Source organism: Platichthys flesus, chromosome 24, assembly GCF_949316205.1.
Source record: "Platichthys flesus chromosome 24, fPlaFle2.1, whole genome shotgun sequence".
In the NCBI taxonomy this organism is placed as follows: Eukaryota; Metazoa; Chordata; class Actinopteri; order Pleuronectiformes; family Pleuronectidae; genus Platichthys; species Platichthys flesus.
In genome coordinates this window covers 506966-532955 of record NC_084968.1, presented here as the reverse complement: position 1 = coordinate 532955, position 25990 = coordinate 506966, and the positions used below count along the sequence as shown (strand labels likewise).

Here is a 25990-nt window from a genome sequence, read left to right as displayed (position 1 = left end):
GGACTGCAATGAACAGTGTTTCCTGTCCAAGAAGGGAATAAATTCTGAATATGTGAAATTATTTGTGTGAAGAGAAAGAAGATTTAATCCAGAGGAAAACAAATATTTTCTGATCACAAAGAGATTATTTTTAACTAAAAGTAATTAAAACAGAAAAAGGTTGTACCTAGTTTGACAGGAATTTAGGAATATAATGAAAAAAATCAGTACACGTACAGGAAGGGTATATTATTAATGAAATAGATTGTGTCAAATACTCTGTATACACATTGACTATATGTGCATACATTAGGTTGATTGTCATTGTCTTTCGAGATGCACTTTCGCTGCACAAGAGTGAATCCATTACACTTCATACTATTCAGACTGTTGCGCAATAGAACAGCTGTAAAACGGTGAGTTATTGGTTGATAGAGCTGACATGTTTTTAACAGCTGCAGCACTGAGTGATTACTGAACAGCAGCAACGTCCTGCGGAGCTTGACTACACTTTCCAAATTAATAAGATAAAATGACAACTTAGGAGCTCATTTTAAACTCATCCGAACTCCTTGGAGTTATTTAAATGAATTAATTAATTCAGCTATCTGAAAAACTCATCATATTTTTTCACTTTCTTGGGGCTGTGGCTCAGAGGTGCACCTGGTAACACTGTATGACTGTGTTGACAGAGTGCCCTCTATTAGTGTTTTAACTGACCCGACTTTGTAAACAGTCATGTAGCGGTTTTGTTTCACTCCCCCCCACCCCAGATCTTCAATGTCTGAATGTCAACTGCATGCTGACGAGCAACCAAGGCACAAGAAGTACTCAGATCCTTTACTTGACTGAATGTACAATTTTCTAGTGGAACCCTTGTTTGTCAGAAGGGTAGAGGAGAGGTAAGTTAGATAGGACAGTTACAACTAGTGTTTTTGTGTCGGGATCACAATCTGGGAACCACAACATGGAATTTCTGTTAAGTCTTAATTACTTAACAACTAGAGGCTATATTTGTCATATACATGTAGTTGAGTAGAAGTAAAGGTGATATAAATCAAGGAAAACACTTTGAGCCTCAGAGGTAAACAGTGTTGCAGCCAAAGCCAATACAATTTAAGCAAATGGAACCCCTCCTTCAGACATAATAAAAACCTGATTTAAATGACACCGTTTTGACTTGAATATGAATGTCGGGCTTGTGGTTACTTAAGGCATAAGAATTACAATAATCAAGTCTGGATGTAACAAAGGTGTCGCAAATTTTTCTGCATCTTTTTGAGAGAAGACATTTTGTAGATGTTCCGTAAGTGAAAGAAAGCGGTCCTAGAAATTATTTTAAGATGACCCATCGTTAATTTGCACAAATTGAATCGATCGAAAAAATAGGATTTAAACCAGTTCAGGGTTGGTCCTTTAATCCTAATTATCTGTTTTAGCCTCTGTAATGTGTTGAGTGCTGCACAAAGATCTAACAGAAAGAGGGCAGCCACAAACCCTTGATCTGAAGCTATGAGCAGGTTATTAGTGTATTTTTCCAAGGCTGTCTCAGTGCTGTGATTAGCTCTAAACCCTGAGTAGAAGTCTTCATATACATTACTTTCCCAGAGAAACCCACACAGCTGAATGGCTACAGTTTTCTATAGGATTTAGACAGGACGGGGAGGTTGGATATCAGTCTGTAGTTGGCTAAAACCTCTGATCCAGGATTGTTTTTTTAAGAAGGGGCTTGAGTACAGCTAGCTTAAGGGACTGTGGTGCATATCCTGATGATAATGATAGAGTGATTGTATTCAGTAAAGTCATATTAATTAGGGGCAGCATTTCTTTAAGTAACTTTGTAGGAATGGGATCTAAGATGCAAGTCTTGGGTTTTAGACGATGAGATTATTGTGATCAGAGAGAAGCTGTCTAAATCATTGGTAGGATTCTCTGCTATTTCTGTGCTTGATGGTGTACTAGTGTGAACTGAGGGCAGGAGACTGTAGATTTTATTTTTAGTATGCAGAATTTTATAATTTAAGAAGTTCATAAAGACATTTCTATTCAGGGATAGAGGAATAATGTTTTCCTTCCAAGAATAAATCCCAATAATGTAAATCATCATTCAATTTTAATACATTTAGGTTTTGCTCAGAGAAAGGGTCAGGTTTAATCAAAGAATATCTATAGTGAAGTAGTAAGTTTCCAAAACAACTGACACAACTGTGATGCGTGTGTGTGTGTGTGTGTGTGCGCGCGCGCGCGAACTAACGTGTGCACACCCAGACTGGTTTTCTCTGAGTGCCTTTCTGTCAGCATCGGAGGGTGACGTCAGATTCAGATTTATCAAGGTAGCAGAAGTGAACCAACCTGGACCGGAAACTTACCCATGTCACGTTGGAATAACAGCACGGACTTGAACGCGTACACATACGTCTGTGAGATAAAAAAGTATGATGAACATTTTTTGTTTGATTTACAATTTGTGCGATACGGGTTACAGTTCCACAATCAAACATTGAGAAATAAGCTCATTACATAATTTACACTTTAATTCTACGAACAAAATAATGATAAAGTCGTTTTTTTTTGTAATATACTATCATTTATATCATGTTAGAGACTGAGTCATTACATATTTAACCTATCATGTTTGCACTTTATTATTAAAATCCTGGTTTGTCCTTCTGCGTGCCTTTCCAACCGCTTTTATTTTGGACGTGTCCGGATGAGGAATTCATGATCTCGCTCTTTTTATGCGCACCCCCTGTTACAGTCTGTGCCTTGGCCATCAGCGGTTTACGCGCTCTAGTTGTTGGTGCACAGAAAGTGGATTTTGGTTAAAGACCCGGCCAGGACTAAAGGACCTAGTAGCATCCAAGGGAATGACCCAGGATCCGTGTCAACGGGCCTGCTCCGGCTGCATGGCCTGATCTCCACCGGCGGCGGATAAGCTGCAGTTGAAGCCTTCGAGATGCTCCGAGCTCTCCGCAGCTGCACAACAACACCGTCAGCGACACCGGCCCGGGTACTCAGCTATGCTTTTCAGACGGAGAGCCAGGTAACGTTAGCTCGCTAGCAGAGCCGTCCGAGTGCGAGGAGGGGGGAGCAGGTCCAGGCGTAAATCTGAGGCGCCGAACAGCGGCTGGGCTGCGGGGATTGTGGTGAATAAAGGGCGGCGCTGGGCTGCGATCCTGCGGAGAGAAGGGGAGGAGGTGTGGGTGGAGGAGCTCCTCCAGACGCAGCGGCCTCTTTCTTTAACATTTGTCCAGGTGTGTGTGTGTGTGTGTGTGTGTGTGTGTGTGTGTGTGTGTGTGTGTGTGTGTGTGTGTGTGTGTGTGTGTGTGTGTGTGTGTGTGTGTGTGTGTGTGTGTGTGTGTGTGTGTGTGTGTGTGTGTGTGTGTGTGTGTGTGTGTGTGTGTGTGTGTGTGTGTGTGTGTGTGTGTGTGTGTGTGTGTGTGTGTGTGTGTGTGTGCGCGCGAGACATAGGCCCCATTTGCTGACTTACTTCAGTCTCAAGATAAATTGAGGATAGTTTCTCCAGTAAGGGACAATCTATGTCCTGGATTGGGGATTTTTTTTCTTGTCTTGGTCAAATTCGGGAAATGCAAGACAATGCAACGTCCTCAAAAACGTTTGTGTTATGAACTAAATTCTCCTTTGTGTTGTGGAGGCTACAGATTCCCCTGTGTGGATCGCTGCTCTCGCCATCATGTAACCATCGTATCTCTGCTTTACTGTGTACTCGCCACATGTTCGGTGTTAAATGGTGACGGGCAGGAGGTTCACTGTAATCACTGTTACTGATTACCCCGAGGCCACAGTGGAAATACTGAGAGAATGTGTGTCCTTCATACTCTTATGGCCACTCAGGTTTGGTCCCACAGCAAAGAAAGACCTTCTTTACAACACATTTGCTAAATAAGAAGACAGGATTCTTAGTGTAAAGTCAGTCAAAAAAGTGTTCTGGATTTTCTCTCTTGACTTGAGTCTTAGAATTCCGAGATTAAGATCATAATAATTACTCTTAAGCATTTCAATTTTATTTTCATGTGGTCCTTCCACATACGATAAGTTGAAAACAACCCATCACAGGTTTCCAGAGCCTATAGATAAGGGGTCTTCAACTAAAATTACAAGAGGTCCAGACATAAACCCTTCTCCCCTTCTGAGAAAAAAAAGGTTGTTGCTTTCAGGTTGCTTTCGTAGCAAAACAAAATCAAACATGAAACAAAGTTCGATCAACATTCTGTCTTGGAATTTGCATATAGGCCGACATTTCTTTATCAAAGATGTAACATCCTCTAAGACAAACATATAAATTGCTTTAGGTTGAACTGAGCTTAACAACCACTTAAAGATTGAAGCAAAAACTTCATTGGAGCCAAACACCGTCAAGATGTGTACTGCCACTTCAGTGAGACCAGGGAAAACTTTCTCAGGTACAGTCTGTAGCCAGAAGCTGGCGGCATTTCTAACTCCACACTGCTCTTTCAGAACTACATTTGCTTGCATATCAACAATCTCCATCTGTACAGGTGGAGTGGGTAGATTTACCTTAAAATCTACTCACTTGAAGATAATTTTAGCCTCCTGTCACATTTTGTCCAGAAAAGGATTTTAAATGAAAAGGATGACCTGTTCTTCCAGGCTGAAGTCATCTAAACGATCATTGAAGTTTCGAATCAGCTTCTGTATGAACTCAGCATGAGAGGAACTATCTCTCTCGCTGAATTTGCTTCATGGTTGGAAAATGTGTAAAGTTCTCTTGGAGACCCACTTTGAAAATTTGGTTTTTCCCCTTCAGTTTTAAGTTGAGGTCATTTAGGTGTGAGGTTTTGTCAACTAAGAAGGCCATAAAATAATTTTTTCTCTCTCCAAAAACTGGCCTTGTGATTCTTCTGTTGTTCCAGGAACATTAAAATTTTATTTAGAATGACCCAAACGCGTGCTAGAACCCTGCCGTTGCTCAACCATCTAATATTGCAGTGTAGCAGTAGGTCAATTGAATTTGCATCAATCGAATTCTCGAAGGAGGCGATGTTTATGTGATGACGATGCCCTGAGAAATGTAATAAGTTGCATCACAGTATTCATAACCTCCTTTTTATTTTCCCATCATAGAGGGAGCTCCGTCGGTGGTGATGGATGCAGCATCTTTCATACTGATACCTCTTTGTATTAACATTTCTTTTATAGCTAAGTATATGTCTTCCCCTCTGGTGTGTGCTGTAATTGCTGTGATGCCGAAAATGTCCTCACAGAAATCTTTCCTCACTGCTTGGTAAAATCTGACATATACTAAAAGTTGAGCATTGTCACTAATATCAGTTGTTTCATCAACTGCTAAGGCTATGCAAGGTTCACTTTTAATAGCAGCAGTGAGCTGTGACTAAACATCCTCTCCTAATATTTCTGTGTGTCTTGTGGCTGTTGTAGCTGAGAGGGGGATTTGTTGAATTTTATCTGTGAGTTCACGTCTTTCATTTCCATCCAGTGTTTGGACCGCAACAGACTCAGAGCAAGTGAGACTCTTGTTGAGCTCACTGCAGAAAAAACAAACACCTCATTTTCTGTCCACTCTGCTCGGAAGACTCGGTTTTCAACGTCAACTTTCATAACTTTTGATAACGACATATTTCTCTGTCATCCATGTGTCTCCGTCTGCGTGCTTGTCTCCACCTAGCCACCCGGATACACAGTATACGATAGCAACACATATGACACAAGCGTCTCCACTAAGCTGCCGTCAGTATGCCTGATTAAAAGTCTCTTAAAAGTCAAACAAGGCCTCCAATTTTTTTGATGGCGGAATTGGACCGTAGTACGCCAGTTGGTGATCCCTTCTACAGAGGTTGTTTTATGTCCAGATAACTAATTTAGAGCAGGGAAAAGCAGTGAATCCTCACATATAAGAGGCAATTTTTGAGTCAAATTAATCAACTTGCCTTCAAACTAATTAATGTGAAACCTAACTACATACTAGGGTTGCGAAGCAGCACTGTGCGGGCACGGGCACTTATGCGAACTCAGAACCTGATGCAGTCGCGGGGGAGGGCGAACAGGACTGGCAAAACGGCTCTGCGTGGCGTGGAAATATAAATACTTCACTTCCTGTGTCCATCACGCAACGTTGAACCACTCTCACCAATCAAGCATTATGGTCCAAGCCATCAAATGCAGACCACACGGTGAACGTTTTTGTTAAATCGAATTAAAGTTGTAAAATTAGGCTTACTTCCTGTTGAAAGTAGTTGGCGCTGTCACTATCCCTATAACAGACTAAAAGATATATTTAGGCTGTGACTCTGATCATAAGTGAATATTTTGGTGCTGATTGGACAATGCACAGTGGAGTTATGACAACTTCATTTTCATGCTGGTCAGTAGGTGGCACTATCACTATCACTACATACAAACCAATAGATCTATTCAGGTCGAGACTCTGATCATAGGTGAGAATTTTGGTGCAGATTGGAAAATGCACAGTAGTATTAGAAATAACTTGGACTCTGATCATGTGACAAAATTTAGGTGCTAATTAGACAATGCACGGTCGAGTTATGATAATTGGTCTCCTTTGGCGAAGGATCAACCTTCGCTGCCCCTCAATGTTTACACTGTTTGAGGAAATTTCACAGTTCTGACCATGAAGTCTGAACTCATTTGAGCTGTATATTGCAAAGCAGCCAGGAGCAGTACATCAAAGTATAACATATTTCACTTCCTGTCGCCAGCAGGTCGCGCTGTGATGATGAGTCAATATTGGCATATGGATCTGTTCAGGCCGGGACTGTGATTGTGTGTAAGAGGTTTGATGTTGATAGGACTATTCCAAGAGCCCGCTTCTCCTCGGTTAGAGATGGCTGTTCCAAGCGGGTCTGCACGTCTCACTGGAGTCTTCTTATAGGCATGTGAAGCTGCACCTGAATATCTTCCAAGCATTACAGTGTTTCCCCCAGTAAATGTCTCAGTCAAGGTGGTAAGCAGGCGGCGGTGCTGTTGGCGCGGCGCGTAGCCGCGCCAACAGCACCATTTTTGGGGGTATTTTGCTCAAAGATGCCAGTACGCATGAATGAAATAAACAACTGTTTATTTCAATATAAATAAACAACAGTAGGTACAAATGTTGTGGAAAACATGCAGGCACTACAAAATAGGGTTTAAGCCGGTTTTTAAGAAAAATCAAGCTGCCTCGGAAGATGACAGTTTGTGATGTCGGATTCCGTTCAAATTAACCGCCTATTCATTGTGGACGGCAAGAAAAAAAAAGTTTTCGCGCATGCGCACCTGATTCTGTATGATTTAACATGTACGCAAATAAGCATCATTCTTTGTGCCTTATTTACGTAAATGGTATGCCACATAAGCCTTTACGTTACATATCATTCATGGACCAATTAAAATCGAGATATTACTAGACATTTACGCAGCTTAAGGCCAATGTATGCTACTCCGAGTCCGTTGCGGACTGACGGAGCGGACGGACCCTTTTTGATTTATAGTTCTACGAGCCTTTTTGTTGTGAAAACAATTCACCGCCAGAACAGTAGATGGCGCAACTGAAGTCGAGCTTAGAGAAGCCTACCTCATGAGGTATATAGAAGAAGTCCACGCTGGTTTATTTACGTCCTCCCGGCTCCTCACACACAGTGAACGATGGCAGCTAACAGAAAAAGGATGTTGATGACGCGACAGTTTTTGCTGAATAAAGTGACACCCAGCGGGTCATAATGCTTATGTTATCGTGTCTTAACGCAGCGGTTCCCCGGTCTTGTTTCCAAACTGCGTTGCTAATTCAACAGCTGCAACAGCTTGAAGCTACACGGAGGCAGCTAGCTTCCCCCCAGCTTCCACACACAGTCAGCAGGGACACCCGATACTAACTACTACCGTTAGTTAGTATCGATCTAAAGTGTTTGCTTCTAACCTGACGGTGTTTGAGAGAGTGTCATGAGCCGTGGGATTAAAGTCAGCGGGTTTTTGCGCTGTTCCCACCGCAGTTAGCATGGTGGTTAGCCCGCTAGCCTCGTTATGAAAGTTCGTTATAACAGTATGTGACCGTACACACGTGCCGTAAGTGCTCTAACCAGCCACCGTCAGCCGGACAACGCCGCTGGCTTAACACACTTGTCACATTAATTATAGAGTCGTAGTTGTGATTTTGGTTTATTGTGATGTAGGGAATGGAACAGGAAGTTTCCATTCAGAAATGCTGGCGTTAGCGGACCAATCACAGCCAAGGGCTATCCGTGGGCTCTCCGCCATTTCGACGTGTAGTTAGAAAAAGGAGAGCTGCACGAAAAGCTCTCCGAGGAGCCACGTTGGAGAAGGCGGTCCTATCTGTCCGTTATGCTGTAGTCCTACATAATGATGAATGCTGTCTTTTATTTTTAAGTTGAATAGAAGTAGTACCGGTAGTTTGAATCGGCGAAGGTTTGACTTGTTGCCTTACGTTTATTCTGCCCTCGGTGTGAGGGACGGGTCCGTTAAGTCGATGGATGCGATGTTTAATCATTTAGACCAAACTACAGTAGGCTACGGGCAAACCTGAAGTCACCGTCGTGACATTTCATATACGTCCCGTCTGTGTGTGTGTGTGAGTGAGTGAGTGAGTGAGAGAGAAAGAAAGAAAGAAAGAAAGAAAGGGAGGAACTTATTTGAAATCGGCCGTGCGTGCCTGTTTGTTGTTTATTGTTTTTGATTTAACAATATATAGGTTTAGAGAAATCTGGCTTTCAGAACTCAGTGCCTACCCACTCACTGACCTCACCGCACGTCACTGGCGGTAGATTGACAGGTGACTATGATAGACTATGCAACAATATAATCAACCACCAGATGTCGCCGTCTCAATTACACTCAAAAAACTTTATTGGCACGACTAATGTTGTAAACAGTATTACCTGAGTATTATCAATGCCATTTTTTTTTTTTTTTCAACTTTTTTTTTTTTTTTTTTTTTTCAATACATTGGTAGTCAAGGCGGGGCCCTAGTCTTGTTAAGGCGGCCGCCTTAACAAGATAGTGCTGGGGGAAACCCTGCATTAGTAGGCTAAGGCGGAATGTCCCAACATTTTACGTCCGACTTCTACCACATCAGCTACACCTCTCTTAGCCGGAAGTCCCACATTAACAGCCATCTGAAGGGTGTGGGTTACACACGGCAGGCTCGGGGGACCAGCATCGCTAATGGCCATGATTGTGTTTTGGCGTTTTCCCGGAGCACAATGTAAACAGAACTTTTCGGAATGCCCCACATCTGCAGCTTTTTCTCAAACGCACCTGCTCTGGCTTGGCTAATGTGCGAACCCCGAAAATGCTTTGTTTGTAGAGCCAATCACTGGAGAGTAAGATCCTCACCAATCCACTGTGCAGTTAAACTGATCAGAGACAGTGGGCTGATGCTGCTAGTCCAAATATCAGTGGTGAAGCTGAAGGCTGAAATGTCCTGCAGCAGGCTGTTGACTTGCTTTTTAACCAAGTCATCCAGCTTTGGTAATACGGTTTCTGTGATGTGGTGATGGCTGGGAATCTCATAGTTCGGCTCCAGTAAACTTTGAAGACAGCCAAATCCCTTATTATCTTCAACTGACCACGGCTGGTTACAAAGAGCATTGATGCATTACCAAATTCCTTCAACACTGCGCTGTGTTAGTTCGTGAGATGCTTTATCAAATTGCTTCTTTTAAAGAAGCTACTTTTCACCACTCCTCTTGACAATTTAGCAGAGCATAGTTTGCAGTCTGCTCTGCTTTTGTCATTGTTTATCTTGAAGTATCTCCAAATGCTGACATTGCAACTCCTCCTGCTAAATGCGCCACTGATGTGAGGTTGACGTCAAGTTGCCGTAAAGTGGTATCAGGTGCTAGTGGTATCAGGTGGTATCAGGTGCTAAATTCGTCTGGCTGGATGCCAGACGAATTTAGCCCCGCCCACAACATTTGAGGGTGGGAAGTTCGGTCTGGAGTCGCTCCTTTGGGGAGAAATTATGCCCGACCGGGCCAATCAGATTGTCAGGGCGGGCTTTATACAATGATGGACAGATGATCAACGGTAATGAATCAACCACGTCATCAAAGTGCGCTTGGGTTGAATTGGTTTTCAACAAACATGACTGCCGCTGGAGAGCTGAGATGTGTAGATGCTGCCATTGAGTCTGATTTAGAAGACATCGACAGCGCATTCATTTTGAAAGAGGAACAGAGAACATTGAGGCGACGCCAAAGCACCGCGCTAATCCCTATTGCGCTGGCGCTTGGCTGTTCACACCTGACACTGAAGCGACGCTTAACCGCCGGGCAGCACTAATAATATCACCCGTTGATCCAGTAGATTAAAAGCATATACTTACTTGTTGCTCCAACATTAAGCAACAGAGTCCCAACATTTGTCTTTCTTGGTGTTGTACTTCTCCACTTCAATTATTAATTTAATGTCATCCATGTTGAAGAACTTCGCTGTTTGCTCCGTTAAATGTCGGGTGTCGGGGGTAAATTACGTATTCTCCGTAATTTAGCCTAAAATAAGTAAATAAGCCTATGTGGAGAATACGTAGCCCCCTCTCTCTCTCTTTTTAGCTGTATCACAGCTTGTGTGGCTGTAGTGGATGGGCAGAGGGGGACATTTAATAATGTCATTGGTCAAATTAAAACTCCAGGACAACAGAAGGGGACTTCAAAGTATGGGATGCATATTTGATCATTTATATCATATAAAATATGTCATCAATATAGTTTAAAATCGTTTTTCAGTCTGTTTCCTGGTGCGATACGCTCGCGTCAAGCGCAAAAAATAGACTTGACGCCGAAACGATCGCTGCACGGCGCGAGGCAGCCTTGGCGCAGCGCGGCGTTTCAGCCTCCGGTGTGACCCGCACAAAGTTTTAACATGGGAGTGGATGGGAGCCAGTTGTTATTTAAGACTTGGCGCTGCGTTGAAGCGTCGCTTCGGCATCGCTTCAGCGTCCGGTGTGAACCCGGCATTAGTAAATAACTTACAATGCAACACTTAACATACGTCACACACTACGTTGCTCTGATTGGTTGTAGGTCTATCCAATTGAGACAAGAGGCATTTTTTTTTCTGGTTCAGTTGAAACACGCCCCATAATCACAGCCCAATGGAGCGGTATCAGACTAGAATCGTGAGTATGACAACGTCAGGCTAATCAGGTGCAGTTGTATCTGAGTAGTTTTGTGCATCCCTAGTCACCAGGGGCGCCAGCCGCTGTTTCATTTTTTTTTTTTACAGGAAATGTACCTATTGTGAGATTAATATCTTTTCGCTAAATATGGCAGGTTAGACAGTTTCAAAGCTTAGAAACTAACAATGTACTTAGCTACTAGCTTTCATACTTCATTAGACAATACTGGGGTTGGCTTGTGCTTGAATGAGGTTGGTCATTGTAGCTGCATCCTTCTATGTAAAACTATTTATAGCAGACTGTTAACAGTGATTATACTTAGTAAATGTGATAACGGCTGTCGGTCTCTCATCATCAAATTTATTTCTGGACCACTGAGAACACTCAATTCCATTTTATCTACCATCGATTAATTACACTTCTATTCAAGCAGATTGGATGATTTAAAGATTACATTTGAAGACATGCATTTGCTAAATACTTGAGTGGGAATTATAATAAATATCAGCAACAGTTAAAATGGTCTCATCATGATATCCATCTTTCTGTCTGCCAGTCCGTCCGTGCATTCCATCCATCCATTTGTACTGCTTTTCCTTTTGAGAGTCGCAGTGGGACCAGCCTATCCCAGCTGACATTGGACGAGAGCAATCATTGATATTCATAATTTAGTTTTTTTATGAATTTGGTCTTATACAACTCAGCAGCAGTTGAATCACTATCAACCATCAATCATCTCAGGGGCTCGAATGAGTCAGGGGGATAATGTTGTTCTATTACATCACCAGACTTGGGTCCTAAAAAGTTCTCCATTTACCTGAATTTAAAATTTCCTGAATATAAAAAGCAAATGGTTGGCTTGTGAATATTATACTTTTATGACGTTGCATTAACTTGAGCATGTGAGCAGTGTTAATTTTGGCAGCTTTTTTTGATTTAGTCTTAGTCTTAGTCTTTTGACGAAAATGCATATTAGTTTTAGTCACCTTTTTAGTCATTTTAATCCTTCTTAGTTTTAGTCTAGTTTTAGTCGACGAAAACAAATTCCTTTTAGTCTAGTTTTAGTCGACGAAAACTAATTCCATTTTAGTCTAGTTTTAGTCACATTTAATAGCCACATTAAACTCCTTTTCTGTAAAAACATATAGCTGCAGCTTAATAGCTTAAAAATATATATTTAATTTTAAATGTGAAAACAAAAAGGGAGAGCAGGTCAGACTGGAGCCGGACACAGAAACTGAACATTGGTACACACCAACTGCAGCTTCTGCTCTGATGAAGAAGCTGAGGGGCTGATCTCTGATCAGCTGAGACCAGAGAAACTCTGGTTTTCACTGTTTTCATAGTTAAGAAGCAGTCTGTCACTGAGAGGCTGCTCCACGAGAACGCGCTCTGCTTTCACTGTGTCTCTCTGAGCGAGTGCGCGAGGCGGGGGGCGGAGCTACGGACCGGAGCGCTATCTGGGGCGCACACACACATACACAGACACACACATACACAGACACACACAGACACAGTCACTCACCCACTCCTGATACTTCATGACGGCCTGATACGATGTTTATCGTATCAGGCCGTGGTTGACTTAGTCAACCACCAACATTTTCGTCTCGTCTCGTCAACGAAAATTAAAATAGATTTCGTCATAGTTTTTGTTTTCAAAGATTCGTTTTCGTTATGTCTTCGTCTCGTCTTCGTCATGGAAAAAAGGTCGTTAACGAATATATTTCGTCATAGTCTTCGTCAACGAAATTAACACTGCTTGTGAGCAAGATATTGAACCCCGAATTTCCCTTTCTCATAGAGAGAGTGCTGCACATAGATGTACTGTAAACAATTTGAGTGCATCAAAACTAGAAAAGGACTATATGAAAAGAGACCCTTTACAGACCATTTAACTAATAACAACTGACACAAACTATGCAGCTTGGCCAAAATTTATCAGAGCACACTCGATTGAGTGTGTCACCAACATTGTCATCAAAAAGAGATCTATTCTAGAGTATACGTTATATTATATATACGTTTCATGTGGGTAGGGGAGCGTTCAACCAGATCTATGTTGAGAACATTGAGTGCTCGATGAAAAGAATTTATTTGAAACTTGCTGCACCTCGTGCAAGAAATCACAATCATTAGAGTTACATGGGAGGAAAAACATACTGCTGCCTTAAAAGGGTCACCAGAATACACAAACACAAACTATTATTCTGTTCAAAATGTTGTCACGCTCAAATGAATATAAAAATATACTTTACTGATAAATTTGCTTTGTATGTAATTCTGGCACAATTTTTCCTAGATCCTTTGTAGTTTTTTGGGCCAGTATGAAAGTAAAAATTCTTAAATCAGACTTAAAGGTATTCTAAAATATCTAAATTTAACCCTTTTATTTGATTCGTCACCTACGCTCTGTTTTCATGATGTACTAAATTAAAGAAAAAGTTGAGAAAATTCAATGTAACTATCAAATGTATTGTATGGATCAGAAAATGTTATTCTGAAGTTAGTATTGGTCAACAGCATCTTAATGATGAACATGCCCTGTTGTCTCCAGATGTCTCCAGGCTGCTCACGTGTCTGTAACGATGATGATGACTATGCATTAGTCATATTTGCTTTATGTGTCACTCAGTTGTCTCCCTCTCTGACTCTCTCCCTTGACCCATTCTCCCCCAGAATGTTGCGATGGCTGGTTTGTGGTCGCTTGGGTCCAGTGTGGATGTGGAAGGCATTGCTTCTCTTCGGGGCAATTGCATTCGCCAGCCAGTTGTTGGGGGTCATCTTCAACAAGAGGTAAGTAGTTTCATTAATGTATTTTATCAGGTTCTAATTGTAGCTGGGCCTCTAGTTCATACTACCAGACAGAATCTATTTTGTAGAATCGCTACAAACAGCAGATTTGATCATTAAAATGATTAGTTCAGGAGATGTGTTTGTACCAGCCGTGTGTCAAACCCACCATACTCCAGTCCTACTAGCTCTTTAAACAGATTCTTCATGTGTATAAGCAGATTCTGTAAGTGAGGGATATTTTAGGGACATAAGCTTTAGAGTTTCGGTTTCTAGTTTGACCAATCCCGTTTGAGCAGTCTTTGGTTGGCAGCAGGTAAACAGTACCTGCTGCCAACCAAAATACATTGGCTCCTGTCTTTTTAATTAATCTGCATTCATAGCTTGCTCTGCTCCTAAATAGCCCTCAAAGAGTTCAGAAAATGTGATGGGGCATATAGTTACCATAATTACAGTGACCCACAACTACTATGAATATGGAAACCAGCAAAATGTCAGTTTCAACATGTTTTGTCAAATGTTGGCTTGATATTTGGTTTGATAAAAGTGACATGATCATAAACATTGTCAATTTATATATTTTATATCATTAATTTATCATTGTCAGTGTTGCATATAATAAATCTGTTCATATCAAAGTTCAAAGTTTACGTTAATTCCATTTTAGGTACGATGAGATTTACTGCCTGATGAATTAGCAGGCGTACACTCAAACTAATTTATAATTCCAATAGTTTTTTTGTTAAGTGACTTTGAAAATATTAACAAACATTTGTTTGCCTATTGACACAACCAGCATGTACAGAGCAACATTAGCATTTGTCCTTCTCTTTTTTCTTCTTCTTTTACCTCTAGTTTTGTCTTCACCAACACCTGAGAAGATTTGTTTTTGTCGGTAGCTGCCAAATGCTCCACTGTGTCCTGGTCTTTTCACTGCCTTCTGCAGCTGGGACCTTATACGATGGCAAAACCGAAGCAATGACAAGCTATAAAAACACACACAGAGCTGATGGAGACTACATGGTTGTGGAAAATTCTTTAAGGATCCATCCCAAGTTACACCTTTCCGCATTACATAGATTAATTAAAATACATCCGTTGTTGATTTATACAGCTTAAAGACACTAAGCTTCAGGATTATAAATCCGCACTCTTTGATCAAATGGTAAACATCTTTTTTTTTTCTCCACCTTTCCTACAGCAGTGTACATCCAGCTGCTCACTCCATTTTCTCGTTCCCTGATGCTCAGGGGCCCTCTTTGGGTTCCTGTCAGCCCCACACCCACATCATGTTCCTGAAGACACACAAGACGGCCAGCAGCACTGTGCTCAACATGCTGTACCGATTTGGAGAGGAGCACAACCTTCGCTTTGCCTTGCCAATGAGCTACCAGCTGGGCTATCCACTGCCCTTCAATGCTCACAGGGTCAAAGGTTATCGGGGTCCTGGAGCCAAGGAGTTCCACATCATGGGAAATCACATGAGATTTGACAAGCTGGAGGTGAGAATGCAGAATGCAGAATAGCAATATAAGCTTGACATTGGGACAATGATGAAGTGATATGTGATGTGGATGCATTGTGCTATAAAGAATGAAAGGTTAGATTGTGTATTTGCTTTGTTAGTGCATAGAAGGTATCAAAATTTGATGTGCTGAGACACAAAATCTGACTACTGTGGAAACTTATATTGATCACGTATTTCCCAGTTCAAATTCATCACTATGAGCAGTTGATTATCTAAAAGTCCCAGAACCTGAGGGATAAGTAACACACACTGTCTCTCTCTCTCTCTTACTCGTTTGTAATTCTAGCTTAGTGAGGACACTCACACTGGTTGACATAATATGATCCCTAACCTTAAACATCCACACTAAATGCTCACCATTACATTAAATCTAACCTAAACCTAATTTTAACCCAAACTATAAAAGCCAAGTCTTAACCCTCAAACAGCCCATTGAAAAAGTTAGGACTGTTCAATATGTCCTCACTTTCCAAAAATGTCCTCACTCTGTTGGGTCTATGCTTAAAATGGTCCTCACTAAAATGTAAGTACAGGATCTCTCTCTCTCTCACTCTCACTCTCACTCTCACACTCACTCACTCACATATATAAACTCAACAAAAAGTAGACAATGTATGGACAGCTGGTGGAGATTGGTTTGGCCTGACGTGGTTTGGGAAGCACACAGCGTGAAAGATAGAGACACGGAGGGGAGCAGTATCTTACTGACAGTGCAGCTAAAACTGTAAATAAATAACGTTTCAATGTCCAAACATGACCTCAAATTAACATTGAAATTGGACTTAAGGCCGGCGCATGCTTCTGTGTTTTCACGGGCCCGCAAGCGCAAGAGCCCTTCCGGGCCCATTATGTGCTTATGTATCTCTTCTTACATGCTTACGTGCATTGCCCAATTTTTCCAACTATATGGCAAAGCTTTGCGAGCCTCACGCAGCCCGCAAGGCATGTGATTGGTCTGCTTACTACATCCCGTCCGGAGTTTGGTTTCCGGTTTCATGCCCCATAATACCGGCAGAAATCACGGAAAAGATTTAGAAGAAAGAATATGGACCAAAAAGAAGAGCACTTGGCAGAAGAGATCCGAAATTATGACCATTTGTATAACCCGTCACTGACTGGCGGATTTGTCCGCCAGAAAAAGGCTACGAGGAGCCGCAGGGGCTATGTAAATAAACACTCGACGAAGAAGAAAGAAGGCGTCTCTAAGGTCGTCTTCGACCAAAAACATTACTCCGCCTAGTGTTCTGGCGGGGAATTGCTTTGTAAGAGGCGCAACGCTTGGGGAAGCTTGGGGAAGCATGAATGACAAAGAGTCCTGCCACACAGCTGTGTGAAAAGCCGCCAACGCTGTTGCAGAAGCATGCGCCAGCCTTTAGTGGAGCTGTGCATAGCTCCCTGGGTGTCTAACCCGGACTTGATGGTGCTGTGGACAGACTGTGTGCCCTCTCCGTCAGGCTATGAAGCCGTCTGTGGTCCCTGTGTCAGGGATTCACTGCAGCACGAATCACTGCCTGTCTGACCGACATCTGACCGATATCTCTCAGTGGATGTCTCAACACCACCTGAAGATTAACCTTGACAAAACTGAACTTCTTTTCCTTCCAGGGAAAGACTCTCCCATCCACGACCTGACTATTAACTTTGACAACTCTGTGTTAACCCCCACTCCGACGGCTAGGAACCTGGGCGTAACACTCGACAGCCAACTCTCCCTTACTGCCAACATTTCTGCAACAACACGGTCCTGTAGATTCATGCTGTACAACATCAGGAGAATACGCCCCCTTCTCACTCAGAAGGCGGTGCAGGTTCTGGTCCAGGCTTTGATCATCTCACGTCTAGATTACTGTAACTCGCTCCTGGCAGGTCTACCTGCTACTGCCATCCGACCTTTGCAGCTCATCCAGAATGCAGCAGCTCGACTGGTTTTTAACCAACCTAAATTCACTCACACTACTCCTCTCCTCCGCTCCCTTCACTGGTTACCAGTGGCTGCTCGCATCCGGTTCAAAACACTAGTACTTGCGTACCATGCTGTGAACGGATCCGGTCCAGTCTACATCCAGGACATGGTCAAACGTTACACCCCACCCCGTTCACTCCGCTCTGCTTCGGCCAATCAGCTCGTTGCTCCCTCACTGCGAGCTAAACAATCATCAAAAACACGACTGTTTTCCGTCCTGGCTCCTAAATGGTGGAATGAGCTCCCCATTGACATCCGGAGATCAGAAAGTCTACACATCTTCCGCCGAAAACTAAAAACATACCTCTTCCGACTTTACCTTGAATGAAAAAAAAAAAAAAAAAAAAAAAAACACTAACAACTTTTTGAAACTAACACTTTACTAGCACTTAAATGGCACTTACTTATAGCACTTTGTAGTTTTGCTTTATTTGAAGAAATTGTATTTTCTTGATTCTTGTCGTCCTTGGTATGTACCCTCGGGTTTGAATGCACTTATTGTAAGTCGCTTTGGATAAAAGCGTCAGCTAAATGAAATGTAATGTAATGTAATGTAATGGATTGACAGATTCTTCTCAAAGAGGTTGACTCGTTTCTGGTGATCATTTTAAAACTACAAAATAATTCAGTGTAAGGCATCTGTTGCTCAGGGAAACCAATATAATACTGCTTTGGAAAGATACATGGATACTTTATTAATCCTGTGGGAAATTTAGGTCATCCGGTAGCTTATACACTTAACATAAAACACGTATACATAGGTAGAACATTGCAGATACAGGTGCATGAATAGGTCTAACCCTATGCTACAGAATGCAATGATGCGCTTGTGTCAGTGTCTAGTATAAAAGTGTTCTTGTGCTGCTGGAGCGGAGTATTACAAAAAAATATCTATATAAATATAAAAGCAACAAAATATATATATAAATATATAAGAATATGAAGTGGTAAAAGGTAAAACTCTGTGCATGGGGCTAATATAGCCAGTAAAGGGATGCTATATGATAAGATGGGAAGAGTAGAGAAGGGGCTTCAGTTGAGCTGCATCATATTAATTGCACATTTTTGTGACCATATGTCCCTCATCTGTCTCTTAGGTGGAGAAGGTGATGCCGGAAGACACCTTTTACTTTTCTATCATCAGAGACCCGGTTTCTCTGGCTGAGTCCTCCTTTTCTTATTTCAAAGAGGTAGCACCTGCCTTTCGGAAGGCCAAAGGCTTGGGCGACTTTGCTGATGACCCTAAGAAATACTACGACCCTCGTTTGCGCAATAATCACTATGCCCGTAACGGTCTGTCGTTTGACTTTGGATTGGACCACAATGCTAATTTCTCTATGGCACTGGCTCAACGTGGTGAGGCCATGATCCGCCAGGCCTTCAATCTGATTCTGATGTCCGAGTACTTTGATCAGTCCATGATCCTGTTGAGGCATGCCATCTGCTGGCCACTGGACGCTGTTGTCTCTTTCAACCTCAATGCCCAACAGCAGAAGCCCAGTGGCATTGGGTTGATGGGAGGGAGCCGGTTTGGCAAAGCTGCGGCTGGTTTCAGTGATAAAGGAGGACATTCTCAAGCCAAAATGCCGCCAAATCTGCCACTCACAGAGGAACAGCGTGAAAGGCTGCGGCAGTGGAACGCCTTAGACTGGTACTTATACAAAGCCTTCAACAAGACCTTCTGGGAGGAAATTCAGAGGTTTGGTCTCACTGAGATGGAGCAGGAAGTAGCTCTTCTCAGGGCACGGCGGGACGTACTGGCCCAGGTTTGCCTCAGGAATGGTGGGAAACCTTTGGAGGCATACCGGATCCGAGATAAAACCATCCGGCCATATCAGACTGGAATGGTAAAGATTCTTGGCTATGAGCTTCAGCCAGGGCTGGACAACGCCACCAGAACAGCCTGTCTGAGAATGATCAGGCCAGAGATCCAGTACAAAGACGTGCTTGATGCTAAACAGTTCCCACGGGATTCTGCATCTCAAGTCCAGCCAGGGCAACAGAGCCAGGGACGGGTGGTCTCAGCTGGTGGCTCTTTTTTAAAACAAGACTCATCGAGAACAGGAGAGACACGGGTGGCGGGAGAGGTTGGGGGGAGGACAGTGGAGGAAGGGGAGCGAGACTGGGATGCAAGCCATTCAATCCGGACCAACCAGACTTTGATGCGAGGGAAAGAAAAGGAAGGTTGAGATGGTTTGAGGTGAGTGTCCTTCTCAAATATGGTACCTTTGGAATTGAAGAAAACAGAAAGATCCTTCTTTGCACTTCAACTATTTGGTCTTTTTCCTGTATTCTTATATACTGTCTTTGATCTTGGTTGGTGTAATCCTTTTTGATTTGACTTTGAACCACCGAGCGCCTGTGATGCTTTCATGGCTGCAGTAAGAAGCTATAAAAATTGAAAGTGAAAAGCCAACTTTAAATTTTTTCATAAGGAGAAGCAGTTGTGGTGATGGTGGGTACTGCTAATGTTCATCACACATTCATGTGACAGCCGACACACGGACGCTTGTTTTATTTTCTCTTCATATTCATATTTGTTAAGGGTTGTGATTTCTATTTTGACATCAGTGCCTGTGCTTGAAATTTCTCAACATAAAGGTAAGTGTGGCCCCAGTTTGTGCCTCTCATGCAATACCGTTACAGTGCATGCAGCACTGTAGATAAATGCCTGTTTCAAACGTTTGGGTAATTTTTCCAGAAGCCTCAGAGACTCTGGATGAAGAAATATCCTCACTGCTGCTCAGTTTAAACGATTTTAGCTTGTTTCTATAGTTGCTTAATCAATTTTCACATTTCCCAAAAGGGCACAAAAAGGATGAAATGATGTTCCTTTCAATTAGGATTAATAATGATTCTGTATGTAATCCACAAAATGAGCAAGGACATATTGGCCATTTTCAGACATTTTCTTGGGTCTGGAGAAATCTCAACAGGATTCAGATGAAGGGTGGAGCAGTAGGCAGATGCAGGATCTTATGTTTTAATTCTGCTGCAGAGATCACATGATTTTGTTTACAGCACATTGACACCGGTGCATCACATTGTGAAAAACTCTGTTGACATCATCTTCATTTTCTTCTACATGTGTAGAGACAGGAGATCCATACATTTATATTCACACATACTTTTCTCTAGAGTTCATGCATGTCTGGTGTTATTTCCATCCACCTGAGTTAGGAAATATCATGTAGTGGATTTAAAGGGGACATATTATGCCTATTTTACCACAGTTGATATGGCTCCTTGGGGTCTTAATGAAATGTCTAACATTTTTTGGTAAAAATACCACAGGGATAATTTACAGGGATAAAAACGGCCCTCCTCAGATTGACCTGTTTTGAGTGAGAAGAAGAAACTACGAATCGGGTTAACCTCCGCAAGCATTGTTTCCTCACACCGGACCCGAAATGGGATCTTCCCCCACCTCCCAGTCCGATGCTTCCCGGGTAGGGTGCCACATATCCCTGCAATACAGCTGTAAAGAAGTGCACAAGCAACCATTCCAGAAAGTGCTGCAAATTTAAACACAAACTATCGGCAAGCTAGCGATAGCTCCGCACAAACAGCTGTTTTCTATTTATACCTGCTGCTTCTGCCGGGGCGACACACACACACAGAAGCTAGCGTTAGCTCGCTGCTGCTACCCGTGAACAAACCAGCTATGCCTTGTAGACTGACTGTGACATCAATTCTGGTCGTAATCCCATTCAACGCACACTAGCGTATAGTTTCTGACAGAGGAACCACAACAAATCGCGGGAGTTGTCTTTTTCCAGAGTTTTTTGGACGGTAGACATGCCAGATACCCAAATTAACGTGTAGAAGCACTACAAAAGTGGAATTTTCAAAATACTTCCCCTTTAAATGATTTGTATTCAGATGGTTGGAAGAGACTTGTTGCTAATCCCCCTTCTTTGTCTAAGAGTATCTTTCAGAAAACCTCTTTGAATCCAATGTAAGAGTAACGCCTCAGATTGCAAACTAGGGTTAGAGTCTGTATCTAGTGAATTTTCCATGCTTGATCAAGTTTCATGTCAGTGCGGGTTGGTAGTGGTTCAGGGGTTCATCCTCAGAGAGATAACCTTTATGTCTTATCAAATATCTCTGAATAATACATGAGTCGAAAAGGATCCGAGGCCTGCACTTCTGTTCTGAGCTGCTTGATACTCACCAGTCTGTAGGAAGCTGGTGAGTGTCCCCATCTAGGCGTATTGGTTTCTTCCACTATCTGCTAAAATAGATGAAATGTATCCATTGTCTGATACATGCAGACACATTCCCATAGAGAGCCTATTGTTTTGACATGATGTCATTAATGTCCTCTTTGATCACCGCCAATAATTTGATACAAAACCTTTATGTTTCAGCAGAAATGTAGTGATGTAGGTAGGGGGCTGTGACTTGACCTTGTTTTAGCTTACATGGTATTATTTCAACGGGACAACAGGGCTGATCAGGAGCTTGCCCAGCCTTATAAAACACCCGAAAGACACAATAGCTTTGGGCACAGGAGAACTCCAAAAGACCTGGTGTCCTGTAACTGGTCACATGCTTGCTCATGTGAGGTGAGCTTACTGAATTAGTGAGAACTATCGTCAGAAGCTGTGCTGCATAGCCAGCTTGGCTGTTAACTTGACTTTGCTTGTATGGAGGTCAGATCCAGTGATTGTTATTTATTGTATATGATTTGGTTATTGGAACACATTATTTATTACATATATCCTTGTCAAAGGATCTTTGAAAGTTGGTTGTAACAATAGAAACCAGGCCTGAAATGGTGGGTGTGATAATGTCGCTGATATGGTTCACCTTTAGGTCTGTGACGTGAATATGTCAATAAGGGCTGTCACAACATCAGATTTCCATTAAACATTTATCATGCCCAAAATCATAAGGATAATATTGCCATCTATTGAAAGTTTGACAAAGCAATTATGATAATACTAATGATACTGTCAATTTCTCAATAAAGTTTAATTTCATTTTTGGCAAATTAATTATGGTCAAAATACTACAAAATAATAATAACCAATATATACCTCCAAGGATTGTTCTGATAAATGGTTTTCGTCAATGATCACAGTGATCACAATTTACCATTCATTTATTTAATTATTACTATTTTATAATTATTATTACTTGAAGTAGCAGCATTAAATTGAAACATACTTGTGACTTAAAAAGGACAGACACTGGCAGTGACAGAGCATATCAGTCTCTGCTTGATTTTTGTTCTTTCCGTAGCTGTAAATGAAGAACAGAATAAGTTCATTGTTTGCATGAGCCCAATCCAGAATGTAGGAGCAGGGGGAAACTGATCTCCTTCTGTTAACTCAGTTGTCATGTGGTGTGGGAGTAAAGTCAAACACAGGGATTTAATGAATACACATGAATAGAGGGAATCCATGTGAGCTGCTGCTGGATAACAGACAAACTGGTCTGTGTGTGAATAGTCAGAACACTTCTGAGCCAGCACAACACAGTTGCTGCTGTGACACCATTCAAGTACTGTGGTCTGAGTCTTTTACAGCCATGATGTCCAGTCTTTTGAGTGATATTAAGTGAAAAATATTTAGCAGGTGAGGGGTCATGGTATGACAGGAGGTCATGTGTCCATCCTCAGCGAACCATAAGCCGTCCTCAGGTTATTCCATTTTCAAGATTTACACAATAAAGAGTGAATCATTGTGTTTACTCTACAGTATTGTTTATTGATATTTTGGCACTCTACACTTATTTATTGTAAATTGCATTCTACATGCAGTATTTGTGTTAGCCATCTTAAAGGATATGATCGTTTTGAGGAGCTATAGGCTAGTGACAGTTGAATTAGTATCAGAGACCTGCTAGACCACACTGTCTGACAAGTCATAACTGGGTATTCTCCATGACATGACAAACTTAACCAGCATCCTGTATAAAGAAATGCTGCAAAAAGAATGTGACACCGCAAGTGACGGGGTTAGTATAAGACAGACATTGTAGGTGATGGTACACATACTACCAGAACAATATACAAACACATTTGCAGAAGAGAGGATTGTCCCCCCAAAACAAGGTCATTTACACCATGTTTTAAGTCTAATGTCGACTGATATCCTCCGATGAGGTAAGGTCATGGACCGTCCGACATGCTAACATCCGCTGGCTTAGCCACTTCCTATTTACACATTTATCTGAAAATCTACTTTCAGAGACTTTAAATTAGCATCTGTTACATTAAACATCATTAAAGTACTGTTTCTGTGCAAAATGGAGCCTTACCAACACCTAGTCATGATCCTGGATGGTGATATGATGCATCACATTCATACATATCTACTGAAATACTGTCACATCTCAATCATTAAAGAGGAAGGGAGTGACTGTACAATTTTCTTACTGGCTCCAATAGGTATCTTCCATTATGGTTAATTGAAGCTGAAAGCATGTTAAATTATTTCTGCCTTTTTCACAGACTGAAGAGCTGCTGTGTCTTCAGTGCTGCCACCAGGATCGCAGTACTTCATCACCACTTCATATAACACTGCACCTGACTGTGCATCCTTTCCAGCCATTTCATTTGCTTTTAAGATTGCCTTCTTTGTTATGAGCTGAGACTGAAATGTTCTCGGACATGATTTTTTGAGACCATTGCTTTAATATTTGACAGTATTTGAAAATATTTCTCTTTCTACTCAAACTTGCAGTGTCAGATAAACATTATCGTTATGGATTCCTGGATGTAGACATTCTTTATAAATGACCTTAAAAACTTCTGTAGGATTTCTGACCTGATATTTTGTTACTTATCAGCCAAAACTCAAATCAATATATCTGTAACAAACTGTCAGTGTATTGTTCAGGCTCCAATGCAACAGATGACAGCCAAATCTTTTTTTGAAAAGCTTCAATTTTACCTTCAGAGCCACCATCAGATATTGATATAATTATAATATATGTAATTCTAATAGGCACATGTTCTTGACAGTTGGATTTTTCTTCCCCTAAATATTGGACAGTTCATTGTCTTTCTTTAGCGCCACCCTCAGCCGCCCAACTTGTCTAAAGTATGGATACCATGTGCATCGATGCCCTCATTTTATTGTGATGAAAAGCCCAACATACTTGTTTTACAGTGAAACTGATCCACATCTATCAGATGTTAGCCTTTCCATGACACCACAGTTTAGTCTGCAGCAGGAGAAACACAAAAGTAAAAACATTTTCTCATGCCTTAGGAGATCATAGAATGGACCTGGGATTTAAAACCTTGTCCCTCTGTATTTAATATTATATTTGCCATGAGTACATACTGTATTTATCAGGGCTTGTTCTCTTTAGGGGTTAGTGATGAGAGGAGGAGTGTGCCTGTGGCAGTATGATGTTATTAACTATTGATGTTGGGGAAAAAACATTGATCCAAATGTGCCGGTCAGCAACTCGGGCTAGGCCGTTATTCAATATTATCATTTCATTTCACTAGGATGGTTGCATCAGTCACATCATGTTTTCACATAGTTTATTCACAGAAATTTAGATTTTCAACAGATTGCAGCTTTAAAAAGATTTTTTTTTTTAATGATGTTAAGGTGTGAAGCAGGAAATCTATACATGATTTTGAAAAACATTCATTACACTGAACAGAAGTTTGATTGTTTTATGTGTACACATGATTTCATGATGAAATCCAAAATGGTTCTGAGAACACTTTGTTTACACAGCTGTTTAAGTCCCACTTACATTCAAAATTTTACAAATACATTTTCATGGCTGTCTTCCCAGGCTCTGTTTTTGCTTCGAACATTTTACTGATATGGTACTGTGATTTATGTTGTAGCTTGTTACAAGTATAAAAAAGGTTTACTTTATGAAAATGGTGTGTTATTTTGTGAATAAGAATGATGCAGAATATAAAATGTACATCTTTTGTCAAACCTCTTTAATTTTTAAAGAAAATGAGCACATGTTCCAATTCATTTTGTTCATCTCTGATAATGCACATTTTATTCCAACAGCTTCCATCTCCGCCTGCTATCCTCACATCCTGGTTGTAAATTGACCGGAAGTACTTGAATATTCTCAAATTATTACAGATTTGAATGAAGTGGAATTGCAAATGTTCATTCAGAATGCAGTGGTGTACCCTGGCTTGGATTTTACTTGAAACTGGATATATATTTGTGGACAGTTGTAATAGACCATGCTCTTTGTGTGCATCCACTGAGTTGTTTCTTTTCTGGTACTGAATAAAACATTTCTTTAACGTCATTAGTTGTTCTCCTGGTCTTCATTTTCACGTTTATTCATTCAGCTGGATAATAAACTGTTTGATGTTTTAAGTGACATTTGGGAAGGGTACAGTAAGTCATAAATGTAACATGTATTTTTTTTAGGACACATTGGTCAACTGGTTGTAGCTGATAAATAGTCCTGATAAGATGGTTGTGTATTTTCCTCATCACTCTAGCTATTTAGAAGACCCAGCTTGTACATATGATTAGCTCAAAAGAAGCTGTTTGCAAGGGATTATCTCCAAAACAAATAAACTGCTGGGTTATAGTTTAATCAACTGAGATCCAATAAAGAATGTGGTTATTCATCAGTAATAATAATG

The 25990-nt window shown here is 41.4% G+C and overlaps 1 protein-coding gene across 4 annotated transcripts in view; it reads left to right on the top strand.

Annotated features, from left to right (window-relative positions):
- gal3st4 (galactose-3-O-sulfotransferase 4) overlaps positions 1–25644 on the top strand; it is a 31432-nt gene extending 5788 nt beyond the window's left edge. Inside the window, exons 1-5 of one of the 4 annotated variants that reach the window (XM_062384336.1) lie at positions 2711–3022; positions 13787–13903; positions 15102–15402; positions 18489–19591; positions 25392–25644. In XM_062384336.1, the coding sequence (XP_062240320.1) occupies positions 3000–3022; positions 13787–13903; positions 15102–15402; positions 18489–19580 (1533 nt within the window). In that variant the 5' untranslated portion in view covers positions 2711–2999 and the 3' untranslated portion in view covers positions 19581–19591; positions 25392–25644. Of the gene's footprint in view, positions 1–2710; positions 3023–13786; positions 13904–15101; positions 15403–18488; positions 19592–23851; positions 23992–25391 lie in introns of those variants that run through there. The other 3 variants (XM_062384335.1, XM_062384333.1, XM_062384334.1) reach the window with 3 other exon arrangements.
- Positions 25645–25990: the final 346 nt, after the last annotated feature.